We start from the raw sequence: 13,144 nt of genomic DNA on the forward strand, positions 1-13,144 counted from the left end.
TATAAAGATATTATATATATATATATATATCTTTTTCTTTTTTTGAGTGAACCCATAGAAATAGTACAAGGGGCCACAAACTATTAAACTAGATAAAAAAAAATCTTACAACAATACTACAAATAAAAAATTGAAAAAGAGGCATGAAAACAACCATGTGCAACACTAAATGTAATTAATAAACTTCAAGGAGAAAAAGTGGCCTTATATTCATTGAGGATATATATATATATATCCTTGAATGAATTGATGATATAATTTTTGAATTTATAAAAGAAAAGCAAATTTACAATTACTTTAAATCGAATCTTTATTGAGGTATGTTGTGTGTTTTATAGTTAACGTTGTTTGTTTGCTTCCTTGTTTAGATTCTAATTATGTAATATTTTTATATTTCATAATTATAATCATATTCACAAGTCTTATTATTAATCTTTCATATATTTAACTACAATAGGTATGAAGAGGAATTTTAAAAGTATACAAAATTCCTCAACTTCTATAGGAAAGAATGATAAAATTACAAAATCAAGTTATGCGGATGTCAACATAAATCTTGAAGATCTTGAAAGTGACCCAGGATTGAGAACACCGATTATGGACCATCCTTTAAAAATTTGTGATCAAGTTCGGCGAACATATATGCAAAAAGGTCCTTGTCAACCTCACCTCAAGCCATTTCCATCGACAAAAGTTGGAACTCAATCAAGAGCATTCAACGGTGCTTGGTATGAGGAATTTCAAAATTGGCTTGAATATAGTGTATCAAAAGATGGTGCATTTTGTCTGTATTGTTATCTGTTTAAATCAAATTGCAGAGGACAATCAGGTGGTGATTCATTTGTTGGTCAAGGATTCAGAATTTTTAAAAATGGAAAAGCAAGACTTAATACTCATGTTGGAGGTCCATCTAGTGTTCACAATCAAGCTAGGAAAATGTGTGAAGCGTTAATGAACGAAAAACAAAATATTCAAACATTTTTTAAAAAACAATCAAAGCAAGCTCGTAGTGAGTATCGAAGTCGTTTGGAAGCAGTAGTTGATTGCATTCGTTTGTTATTGCAACAAGGGATTGCTTTTCGTGGTGATGATGAATTTGGAGACTCGAGTAATCAAGGTAACTTTCTTGAGATTTTAAAATTTCTTGCTAATCATAATGAAGACATCAAAGCAGTTACATTGAAAAATGCTCCTGAGAATTTAAAATTAACATCACCTGATATTCAGAAAGATATTGTGAGGGCTGCAGCTTTTGAAACACTTGATATCATTATTAAAGAAATTGGAGATGCGTTGTTTTCTATTTTAGTTGATGAATGTCGTGATATTTCAACTAAGGAGCAAATGGCTGTTGTGTTGCGATATGTAGATAAAGATGGGCGTGTGATTGAACGATTTGTGGGAATTGAACATGTGGCCAATACCACAGCTGTGTCACTTAAAGGTGCTATTGATAAATTATTTTCTAGATATGGATTAAGTATATCTAAATTGCGGAGACAAGGTTATGATGGGGCAAGCAATATGCAAGGAGAGTTCAGTGGTCTTAAAACTCTTATTTTGAATGAGAATCCATCAGCTTTTTATGTTCATTGTTTTGCTCACCAACTTCAACTTGCTCTTGTAGCTGTTGCAAAGAAACATATTCTAGTTGCTTATCTTTTTAGTGTGGTAACTATGGTGATAAATGTCGTTGGATGTTCTTCTAAGCGTTGTGATATTCTTAGAGAAAAGCAAGATGCTATTATTTCTGAAGCACTCAAGTGTGGTGAAATTTCAAGTGGAAGAGGGCTAAATCAAGAAACCAATCTTAAACGTCCCAGTGATACTCGTTGGGGTTCACATTATGCTACATTGGTAAGCTTGATTAACTTATTCTCCCCTATAACTAATGTTCTTCAAATAATAGTAGACGATGGGCGAGCAAACTTTGATCAAAGGTTTGAAGCAAGTAATTTATTGTCTTTGATGTTAACATTTGATTTTATATTCAGTCTACATTTAATGAAAGCATTGTTGGGAATAACAAATGAATTGTCAAAAGCACTACAGAGAAAAGATCAAGATATTGCAAATGCCATGAAATTAGTGGAAATTTGCAAGAAAAGATTACAAGCAATGAGAGACAATGAATGGGATTCCTTTCTTAATCAAGTCTCAACCTTTTGTGCTAAATATAATGTGGATGTTCCTGATATGGATGATACATTTGTTGCCCAAGGTCGATCACGGCACAAAACTCAAGAAATGACAAATTTACATCACTATCGTGTGGAATTATTTTTTGTTGTTATTGATATCCAACTTCAAGAGCTAAATGAACATTTCAATGAGGTAAACACCGTACTACTTCTTTGTTTAGCTTCTTTGTGCCCTGGTGATTCATTTGTAGCTTTTGACAAAAAAAAGTTGGTCCGGTTTGCTAAGTATTATCCCAAAGACTTTTCTACTTTTGAGCTTATGATACTTGATGATCAACTTGAAACTTACATTATTGATGTACGTACTACTGAGAAGTTCCTGGGTTTGAAAAGTATTAGAGATCTTGCTCAAAAAATGGTCAAGACAAAGAAAAATATTGTCTATCCACTGGTGTATCGACTTATTACATTGGCATTGATTCTACCTGTTGTTACTGCTACGGTGGAAAGAGTATTTTCTTCTATGAATATTTTGAAAAATAGATTGCGTAATCGAATGGGAGATCAATGGATGAATGATTGTTTACTTGTGTACATTGAAAAAGACATTTTCAATAGCCTTGACAATGAAGTTATCATGCAACGATTTCAAAACATGAAAACCCGTCGAGGCAGATTGTAATTTTTATTTTATTTTCTATGACAGTGTCCTATTTTATTTTGTTGAACATGAAAATTTATAAGGACAATTTATTAGTTATTTTTGTTAGTTTCAAATTAATATTTTTCGAAGCCCTCACTGAGCATAATTTCTGGCTCCGTCACTAGCTGGAAAGGATTTTGTTTGAATAATGCAGTGTGAATCAATTGACCTGCAAGGTTGATAGGGTTTCCTCAAGTCTTCCGCTAAGTTTCAAGTCATTTCTTTTATGATTTAACTTCAAGTTTTGGTCAAGAAGGCCTTATGGCTAAATGCTCCATTTTAAGTCTATTTTCAACTGTGTTTGTTTTAAACTACTGAGATCTCGGACTCGTTTAGGTTGAGATTTGTTAAATATAATGGTTAAGATGTTTACACGATGGGGTGCAAAACACTTAATGGTTTTTACTTAAGTTGAAGTGAAAACATGAGATTGTATAATAGGCATCTAAAAGTGACTTTTATGGATCTAAAGTGATACAATTAGGTATCTAAGCATTCCTAAAAAGTTTGGAGACATTTTGGGGGCCATGCTCGAGGCATTAATACAAAGGCATCTACGTTGTGACTCATCAACTGTAGGAGGTGATGCATTTCCACCTAGCAAGCGACGTATCACCTAGGCGATTTGTACGGGACCCTACAGATGTGTGAATTATCTCCAAATGATGTCTTTAAAAGCTCTAATCCCATTGGTTGGACTTAATGACGGTGTCTACACTATAAATAAGGGTTATTAGAGTTGAAAATCATTGATCACACTTTTGAACTCTCTCTCTCTCTCTAACCTCCCTCTCTCTCTAGCTCTCAAAGACCATAAGTTTTCTCCAAGAAACTCATCAAGCATTGCTTAACTTGCATGAGTTTCAAGGCTTGTTAAATCTCAAATCTCATTCTACTTTGGTGAAGCTTCAAGCAAAAATTGGAAGGCTTGGAAAATAGATTTTGGACAGCGATTGAATTCATGTATAAGCCTTATGATATTCCTCAAGTTTGAAGATTCAAGTTGCTCAAAATAAAAAGGTTGTATCTCTCTAAACCCTAACTTTGTATTTGTATCATCCTATTGTGTTTATGTTGTTAGTATTGATGATTAAATGTTTCTAAGTTCATCTTATATTCATTTAATCGCTTAATCATTTATTATCAATGTTTGCATTCATATCATGAATATGGTTCTTTGATGATCAAGATTTACATTCATACTTTGAATAAGGTTCTTGATTAGCATCTATGGTTTGTAATATTGAACTATTCCTATTATGAATTGTTGATTAAGAAAGTGTAAAGCCATAAATTCCCAACATTCAAAATCTTTATCTTCTAATTACTTTCTTTTTGTATTTTGCATAATCTACCAGAGGAAAATGTTTTCTTCTTCTACTACCTTCAAATCATTGCTTCAAGATTTGGTTTGTGTTGAGCACACAACCATGAGAGATCAAAGAAAAATATATTTGGATATGTATTACATGAATGTTGATATAGATTTAAAGTCTTCATCAACAAAGGATGAGACAGCTCAATGGGATTACATACTTAAGGAGAATGGTATCATCAAACTCCTTATTTCTAAATGTGTAGACTTCAAGAATTTTAATGAAATGTGTTTGCTGCCATATTTCTGTGAATTTGAGTTTATTATTTATGTTAAGAGTATAATGGTGAATGTTAATGAACAATTCTAGGGTTATTGTAATACTTGTTTTGTTTGTAAAATTATTGATTATCATGTTAGATATGGTAATTGTAAAATTAACCATAATGAGATTAGGGTAAAGGAAAATGATGATGAGGTCATTACTCTTCTAAATGAATTTAATTGGGTTACTTTAATGTATGATAAGATCTTTGTGACCCTACTTTAATCTAATGCATTCGATGAGGAATGCATCGTAATCCTAATAGAGAATATTGCATTCAATGAGGAATGTATGATAACTCTAAAGGATATTGACATTGTTTATGCATATAGTGATAAGACTAATGCAACCTTAAGAGAAGATAAAAATGTCAATGCAATTGATGTTGAGATCATTGCAACCTTAAATGAAGTTAATGCAACCCAATGGAAGGTTCGAGGATGGTGGTATGATACTTGTGCCACCATTCATGCAACCTATGATAAAACTCCTTTCAAAATCTTTAAAAGTGTGAAGGTGGGACTTGAAATCCAAATGGGAAATTAAAAGAGATCTAAGGTACTTGGAAGGGGCTGCATTGATGTGTTCTTCACTAATGGAAAGAAAGTGACATTAACTAATGTTTTTTATGTTCTTGATATGACTAGAAACATTATAAGTGGAAGTCTATTGAGTAAACTCGGTATCAAAATAGAGTTTGAATCTGGTAAACTCACTTTGACTAAATTGGAAAATTTTGTTGGACAGGGTTATTCATGTGATGTGATGACCAAACTATGTACTCTTGATAATGACAATAATTATATGGCATCTAATTTTTGCAATATGATTAATTCTAGTTCTATTACTTTGTGGCATAATAGACATGCTCATATACATTATAGCACAATTAAAAAGGTTGTTAAATGTGGATTGATCAATTGTGATGTGGATGAGCATGATAAATGTGAATTATGTCTTAAATCTAAAATGGTAAAGAAACTTTCTCCAAGGGTTGATAGATGTTCAAACTTGCTAGGCTTAATACATAGTGATTTATGTGAATAAAATGGCATGTTGACTAGAGGAGGAAATAGGTGCTTCATTTCTTTTATATATGATTGCTCTAGATATAATATTATGTATTTACTAAAGAGTAAGGATGAGACATTTAATTCATTTAAAATCTATAAAGTTGAAGTAGAAAATCAATTGGAAAGGAAAATAAAGACTCTTAGAAGTGATAAAAGTGGTGAATACTTTTCAAATGATTTCATTGTGTTTTGTGATCAACATGGCATTATACATGAATGCACTACACCATACACTCCACAGCAAAATGGAATAGCTGAAAGAAAGAATATGACTTATCTTGAGATGATTGACTCTATGCTTTTACATGAAAAATTGTGAAATAATTTGTGGGGTGAAGCTTTGCTTGCTCCATGTCATATATTGAATTGAATTCCTATGAAAAAGAACAATGTGTCTCCATATGAGTTATGGAGAGGAAAGAAGCCTAACCTAGGCTATCTTACAGTTTGTGGGTGCCTTGCTTATTTCAAGAGCATGGAGCCTAAAAGTGCTAAGTTGGGACCAAGAGTCGTTAAGTGTGCATTTGTAGGCTATGCCTCAAATAGCAAGGCTTATAGGCTATTAGACTTGGAGGCTAATGTGATAATTGAATCAAGAGAAATGAAGTTCTTTGATAATATGTCATATTTTGATAGCAACTCTCAAGAACTCAAAGGTGTTGGAGAATCTCGTAAAGAGAGAGATCCAAAGGTTGATGAGCAACCTATATTGCATCGGAGAAGCTAAAGTCTTAAAGATTTGGGATCAATTGAGAAATTTTCTCAAGTAGAGATACTCTACCTAGTACAGGGTAGCCTTGAAGAAGTCACATGGAAATTTCCTATGATTCTTCAAGTTGAGAATGATCCCAAAAAGTTCCAAGAAGCAATGTCATCGAGAGACTCTGCTTTTTGGAAGGAGGCAATAAATGATGAAATGGATTTAATTATGTCAAACCACACATGGGAATCGGTAAACCTTCCACAAGGTGCAAAACCAATTGGGTATAAGTGGGTATTTTGGAAGAAATATCACACTGGTGGCACATTACAAACCTTCAAGGCTAGATTAGTAGCCAAATGGTTTAAACAAAAGGAATGAATCAATTATTTTGAGACATATGCATTGGTTGCTAGAACAACAACTATAATAGTACTATTTTCCTTATCATCAATATATAATATTTATGTTCATCAATTGGATATCAAAATGACACTCCTAAATGGAGATCTCATTGAGGAGATCCATATGGAACAACCGGAAGGTTTTGTTCTAAGGGAAAATGAACATAAAGTGTGTAGGCTTGTTAAACAATTATATGATTTAAAAGAAGCACTAAAACAATGGCATGAGAAGTTTGATAAAGTCATAGCTTCGAAAGGGTTTAAACACAACAATGCGGATAAGTGCTTATACTCTAAGACTTGTGATGACTATGTCATCTTAGTGTGTCTATATGTTGATGATATGTTGATTTTCAGTAATGAGATGAAAGGAACAATAGAAAAGGAAGAGGTTTCTATCTTCCACATTCAAGATGAAGGACATTGGAGAGGTTGATACCACCTTGGGTATAAATGTGAGAAGAAATAGTAGGGGTTATGCCTTAAATGAAGAATGCTATGTTGAGAAAGTAATTGACAAGTTTAGTCATCTCAAAATCAAAGAGGCAAATACACCATTTTATTCAAGCGTAAAGCTTGAAAAGAATAATGGTAGAGTGGTTGCTAAACTTGAGTATGCAAGTGCATTAGGGAGTCTAATGTACGTCGCTCATTGAATAAGAGCAAATATTGCATATGTGGTTAGTAAGCTAAGTAGGTTTACTAGCAATCCAAGTATGGAACATTGGAAAGCAATTAAGAGAGTTCTAGGGTACCTTAAGAGGAACAAGAAGCCATGCCTCCAATATTCATAGTTCCTGAAGATACTTGAAGGATATTTCGATGCAAGTTGGATATCAAGTGTAGGAGATAATCTCTCCACAACCAGTTGGGTATTTATGCTCGGAGGAGGAGTGGTTTCGGGTTCCAAGAAACAAACATGTATTTCACACTCAACCATGGAGGCCGAGTTTATGTTGGGGGATAAGGCTAATAACCTTGGTTTCATATTACAACTCAAAGCAATAATCAAAAGTAACCTTAATCTAATGGAAGATAATCACAAAGTACATAAACACAAATAAATGAGTGTAGAGTTGACCTTTTTTGAAGAGGAACCTTCTAACATAAATCATAAGACTATGATTGTAACGACCCAAATTTGCTAATAAAGCTTAAGGGCCTTGATTAGTGTGCCTGGAGGGCATAATGGGAATTATGTGTGACTTTAATGAATAGAATGCATGATTATGATTTAAAGCATGTTATATGACTATTTGAATATTCGAGATGCATGACTATGTGTATTAGTATGCATGTAGGCCCTGATTAGGTTAGAAGGGCGTAATCGTAATTTTGTCCATTATGGACATAACTGTATTGATATATGCGATAATTGTTGAGACCACATTATTATGTGGATATATCTATGATCTGTGACTCGAGAGGATCCTAGTGAGCAAAGTAGCGAAAAGTCATGGTGGGGATTTATACCCGGCTCGGGGTGAGCCTAGGGGTATAAATGGGAATTTAGTGAGTATATTGGAGTCTATTTTGACATCGAGGAATATAACTGGAGATTAATTAGGTATTGGGAATTAAGCGGTAAATATTAGAGACACTTGAGGAACTAGCGGGAATAGGGTGAAATTACCAAAATGCCCTTAAGTGGATCAAAGGACTTGAGATTAAAGGGGAGGGCAGTAAGGTCATTTGGCTTGCAAGGGATAGATATGCTGAGGTTTTATACTTAGTGGGAATTGTAGAAAAGGGTAGAAGGCTGAGGAAAGAAAGAAAAGAAGGAAAAGGAAGAAAAAGGAAAGGGAGAAAACAGAGAGTTTCCTAAGGTCGACTTATGCTTTCTTCATCAGTTTCTTGATAATTTTTGGAGCAAACTCAGGGAGGAGCTAAGTTAGGCTGAGCATCAAGAATCCTAAGCTAGGCTTGGAGAATTGGCAGAGGTTTAGCAAGAACACCTTAACACTTGAGGTAAGGCTTTGTAGTTTCTTCAGTTGCTGGTTTTGGTTTTTGAAACTATGTGTATGAGTTGAGTTTGATGGGAACTTTAGGGAATTCTGGCCAAAGGGTGAGGAAGAGCAAGCTAAGGAGGTGTAGAGGTTATCTTGAAATTGAATTCCCATTAAAGGTATGAAGTTCTAAGCTTCTAACTTTGATGTTTAACTGGTTTCTGCTGAGTTTTGATGTCTAGAAGTGGCTATGGTGAATTTTGAGATTAGGGATGCATGTGCTTGAGTTCTGGGTATTTGGGGTGCTTTGGATGATTGGAATGTGTTAATAAGGTAGTTTTTGAGTTTGGTGAAGGTTTGGAGAAGTTTTGGTTGAGCTTGGTTCGAGGAAATCATAGGAGGGAAGTTTTGGAGGTTGCCTGTCTGTGACTAGCGCTACAACGCTAGCCTTTGGGCGCTGTAGCGCTAGGCCAAGCTTCCTGGGGGATTTTGTTTCTGTTTGTAGCGCTGTAGCGCCCTCCCAAGAGCGCTGTAGCGCTACCCTATCTTCATAAAGGGATTTTAGGGTTATTTTCAAGGGTTTTTTACTAAGGGTTTGGGGTTTGGTTCCACCACCTTGTTTGGTGGAACTAGAACTTCTTGGGGGCTCGGGATTGGTCCCGAGGATAGGTTTTGGACTTGAGGTTTGGTGATAACTTTGACCTATGGTTGTGTTTAGGTGAGCGCTAGGGCTCGGGAGGGATCGTGCTCAAGGAGTCAAGTGATCAAAGCTAGTGAATTGAAAGGTAAGAAAATTGCACCCGGTTATATGTTTGTGATGGGACTAAGTGCTCCCGATATTTGTATTATATCAATGATGGTATTATGCCATGGGACATGTGATAGCGGCCTAAGGGTGCCATACACAATATATGCACACAGGGCGCGGCTTGGCCACTGGTAGCCGAGGACAGCTTAATATTCACTGAGCTCAGTTTAAACGGGCTGGAGTCAGTGGGATAACGGAGGGAGCGGCCTGAGGGGGCTAGCCCTAGTTATCATTTGTGAACTGATATATGATATGAGTTGATATGTTTAGTATGTGGAATACTTGATTATACTGAATACTTATATGGTTGAGAATATGTGATGCAATATGAGATATTGATTTGTCTGTTGATTGCTTATGCTCTGCTATTGTATTTTCTCGCTAGGCCTTGGCTCACGGGTGCTACGTGGTGCAGGTAAAGGTAAAGGCAAGCTGGACCAATCCTGAGATGGAGAGCTGCGGGGTTGAATGTGCATAGCCAGCTGTTCGATCGCCATGGTCAAGGAGTGGATCAAGACAGGGATTGCCTAACTGTCTGTTTTGTCTTAATATGGCTTGATATAGTATTTAAACCTTATGACTTTTGTAAACGGTCTTTAAACTTAATATTTTTGGGATCCCATGTAGTCAGGAAACGTCTCTTAATGAAAAATGTGACTTTTGAGACCAAAGCACTTTTAACCCTAGTTCCATTATAGTTTCAATAACACATTTTTAATTAAGCGACTTGATTAGCAAGTCTAGCACTTTATAAACACACAGTGTAACGGTCTTGGCTATCCAGGGCGTTACAATGATTTTATGTGAACCACATATGTTACAAGGCTTGACACAAATGAAGATTTGTTGTCCAAAAATCTCTATTCCTAACCTTCTCCTTGTAATTTCTTGAAGCTACAACATTGTAATGGGATTGGGATTCACAAGCCTTGATCCTTCATACAAGTCAAGCTTTCTTGATGAAGAACTGGGAGAAAACTAGTAATCTTTAAAGCTAGAGACAGAGAGAGTTATTTTAGAGAGACAGAGAGAGAGGTGAGTGATCAAGTTAGCAATTAACTCAAATGAACCCTTTAAATAGTATAGGAACCTCATTAGACTCAACCAATGAGATTAGAACATTTTAATTTGAATTTTGGAGCCAAAAACAGGTCATTGTATGGACACGTACGGACAGCCCAGGCAACACATCGCCTGCCAGGCGATGCGTCGCTTGGTCCACTCTTTCAAAGTCGAGTGACGCATCGCCTCCCAAAGGCAACACATCACATAGGCCACTGACTTGGCGCTCCAAAACTTATCTCAAAACATCCCCAAAAGAAAACTCTCACATGTTGACTTTTGTGAAATCGTTTATGTTTTGCATCTCTTCGTGCCTAACAAATTTTACCATGTATTTAACCAATCATAACATTCCCGTACTTGGTTAAATACATTCTCAATTCTCTAGCCAAAAAATATTAGTGCATAATATAAAGTACCTTTTAGGCTTGAACTTTATCTTAGTGAAATCGCTACAAAGCTTCTATTGAAATGCTAAGATATTCTTAAAAGATTGAACCCAGCATTCCTAGTGATAAAAACTGGAAATGTCTCACACACCTTTATCTGATTACACATGTATTTCACACTTTTCGTGCTTAGCACTTTTAATGGCCTTATGCTTGATCCATTCATGAACCATCCGGAGAGAAAACTCCTACTCTCTTTAGAGGCGGCACCACCTGTAGGTTCACATAGGTGAAATTCTTACAATATCTTTGCTACCTTTAGAGATGTTTGTTGCTCTTCAACTAAAATTCATTAAAATCCTACTACTTAACCCTCATGATCGGTAGAAACCAACATTAACTCATCCTTGATGGGATATTTAAGTTGTTAATGTTGAAACTATTCCCTTATCAATGACTTGTTCTTACCCATTGAACTCCATACTTGATGTATAAAAAATTTGAGTTGGGTTGCCATCATTAGGGAATTTATTTGTCAAGAAGTTTTAGTCTCATTGCTCTATTTGTAGAGCTCACCCAATATGTCCCAAGAGGTTTCATAAAGATAGAAACCTCTTTGTTTCTATTATGTCTTTCATGTCATTACTTAATATCAACATATCATCAACATATAGATACACTAAGATGACATTAGGCATGAAAAAATAGGGCAGTGAGGCAGGGAGCCTTGCCCCGACGGAGCATCTTTGCCCCGGTAAAAATGGGATGGAATTCGGGGCGAGGCGCTGACCTGACCCAACCCACTATATATTCAAGTGGGACAAGTACTGACTCGCTCCAATTATTTTTTTCGTAAACAAATTCTCATAGAATGTAATTTGTGTATACTCAGAGTCAAACCCAAAATTCTCTTTCTCAAATCCATCCCCAAACGAAAACCCTTTTCTTGTTCTCTTGATTCTCCCAATGAAATGAAGACGAAGAAGAAGTTGCAGAAGGCTGGTATTGTTCTTGAGGGGTTTCTGTGAAATCGAAGCTCCTTTTGACTCCCTACCCATTCATGGCCACGACATCTGCACTCCAAGACTACGATCAATTTTGTATGCTCTCTTCTCCTCAAAATATTATTATAATTAGTTTTATTCTGGATGGTCTTATTATTTGTTGTTGAGGAGTATATGTTTGCTTACGTTAAGAATTTTCTTCTACTTCTTGTTCGGAAAACAATTATACATAACTCTATAATATATATAAATTTATTATCATAAAGACCCATACTTACATGTATATTAAACAATTTAGACAGAATACAGTGAGAGCACTTCATAGCTTCACCCTTGCTCTCCAACTGCTTGTAATAACTCCCCTTAGAAGTGACGAAGTGATATTTACTAATATGATAAATTCAACATAGCCCACAAATTCAACATAGTCCACATTAGTTAATATTAGTGTCTGTCTTAAGAGGCTTCTCAAGTAGATGGGTTCTTTGTTAATTTGTTATTTTCTTAGTCTTTTCTTAAACTAAGTAGTTTCTGTGGACTTGAAGAAAAATATAGGGGATTCAGTTGTCTACTTTCAAGCTATCACTAACCTCCCATTTATTAGAAACACTTGTCCCATATTGCGTCGCGTCATTAAAATTCAATGCAAACTATATTTCATTTGCAATTCGTTTAATTACTTTAGTTTTCTATTTTTTAGGTGGTGACACTTATCAATTCTTTCCAACATTTTGTTCATTCCTTTTAATGTTTTATAATTATGGTTCTATCTATACATTTATGTATATTGACTTATATATTCATTTAGCTAAGATCAATATATTGACAATAGTCAAGCTGATCTAGTGTAACGTGTATAACTTTAGGAAAGTGACATGCATATGTATAGTGCTTTTAATCATCTCCAATGTTCTGTCCTCTAGATTTATTAGTGAATAGTATATATATGACTACTTCAACTAGGCTTCACATGAAAGTTTAACTGTATATGAGTTTTGGACAAGAGAATGGTGAAAATTTTTTATAATGTCAAGTTTAACTACTTAGTGTTCATTGCATTTAATAAAAATTATTATTTAAATGAAGAGAGTTATAACATCTAGTGTGCTCACTTTGTTTGTAGATTTGGTTTTATAGTCAACTCAAATCTATTGGTTCCTCTCTGTTATTTTCTTGGACGTATGTTTTCTATAGCTTCAATTTTTTTATTATTGATATTGGATAAATTTTAGAAGAGTTTGCATATCTTAAATATCCATCCGTAGTGAAGTAGG

General features: G+C 35.0%; 1 protein-coding gene across 1 annotated transcript; it reads left to right on the plus strand.

Annotated features, from left to right (window-relative positions):
* Nucleotides 1-459: 459 nt before the first annotated feature.
* LOC133814822 (uncharacterized) lies at nt 460-2,823 on the plus strand. The gene has a single exon (XM_062247734.1). The coding sequence runs from the start codon at nt 460-462 to the stop codon at nt 2,821-2,823; it is 2,364 nt and encodes a 787-aa protein (XP_062103718.1).
* The last annotated feature ends 10,321 nt before the right edge of the window (nt 2,824-13,144 follow it).

Source organism: Humulus lupulus, chromosome 2, assembly GCF_963169125.1.
Source record: "Humulus lupulus chromosome 2, drHumLupu1.1, whole genome shotgun sequence".
Lineage (NCBI taxonomy): Eukaryota > Viridiplantae > Streptophyta > Magnoliopsida > Rosales > Cannabaceae > Humulus > Humulus lupulus.

Coding starts and splice junctions, on each gene's coding strand:
- LOC133814822 (XM_062247734.1), top strand. CDS start 460: ATGAAGAGGAATTTTAAAAGTATACAAAATTCCTCAACTTCTATAGGA.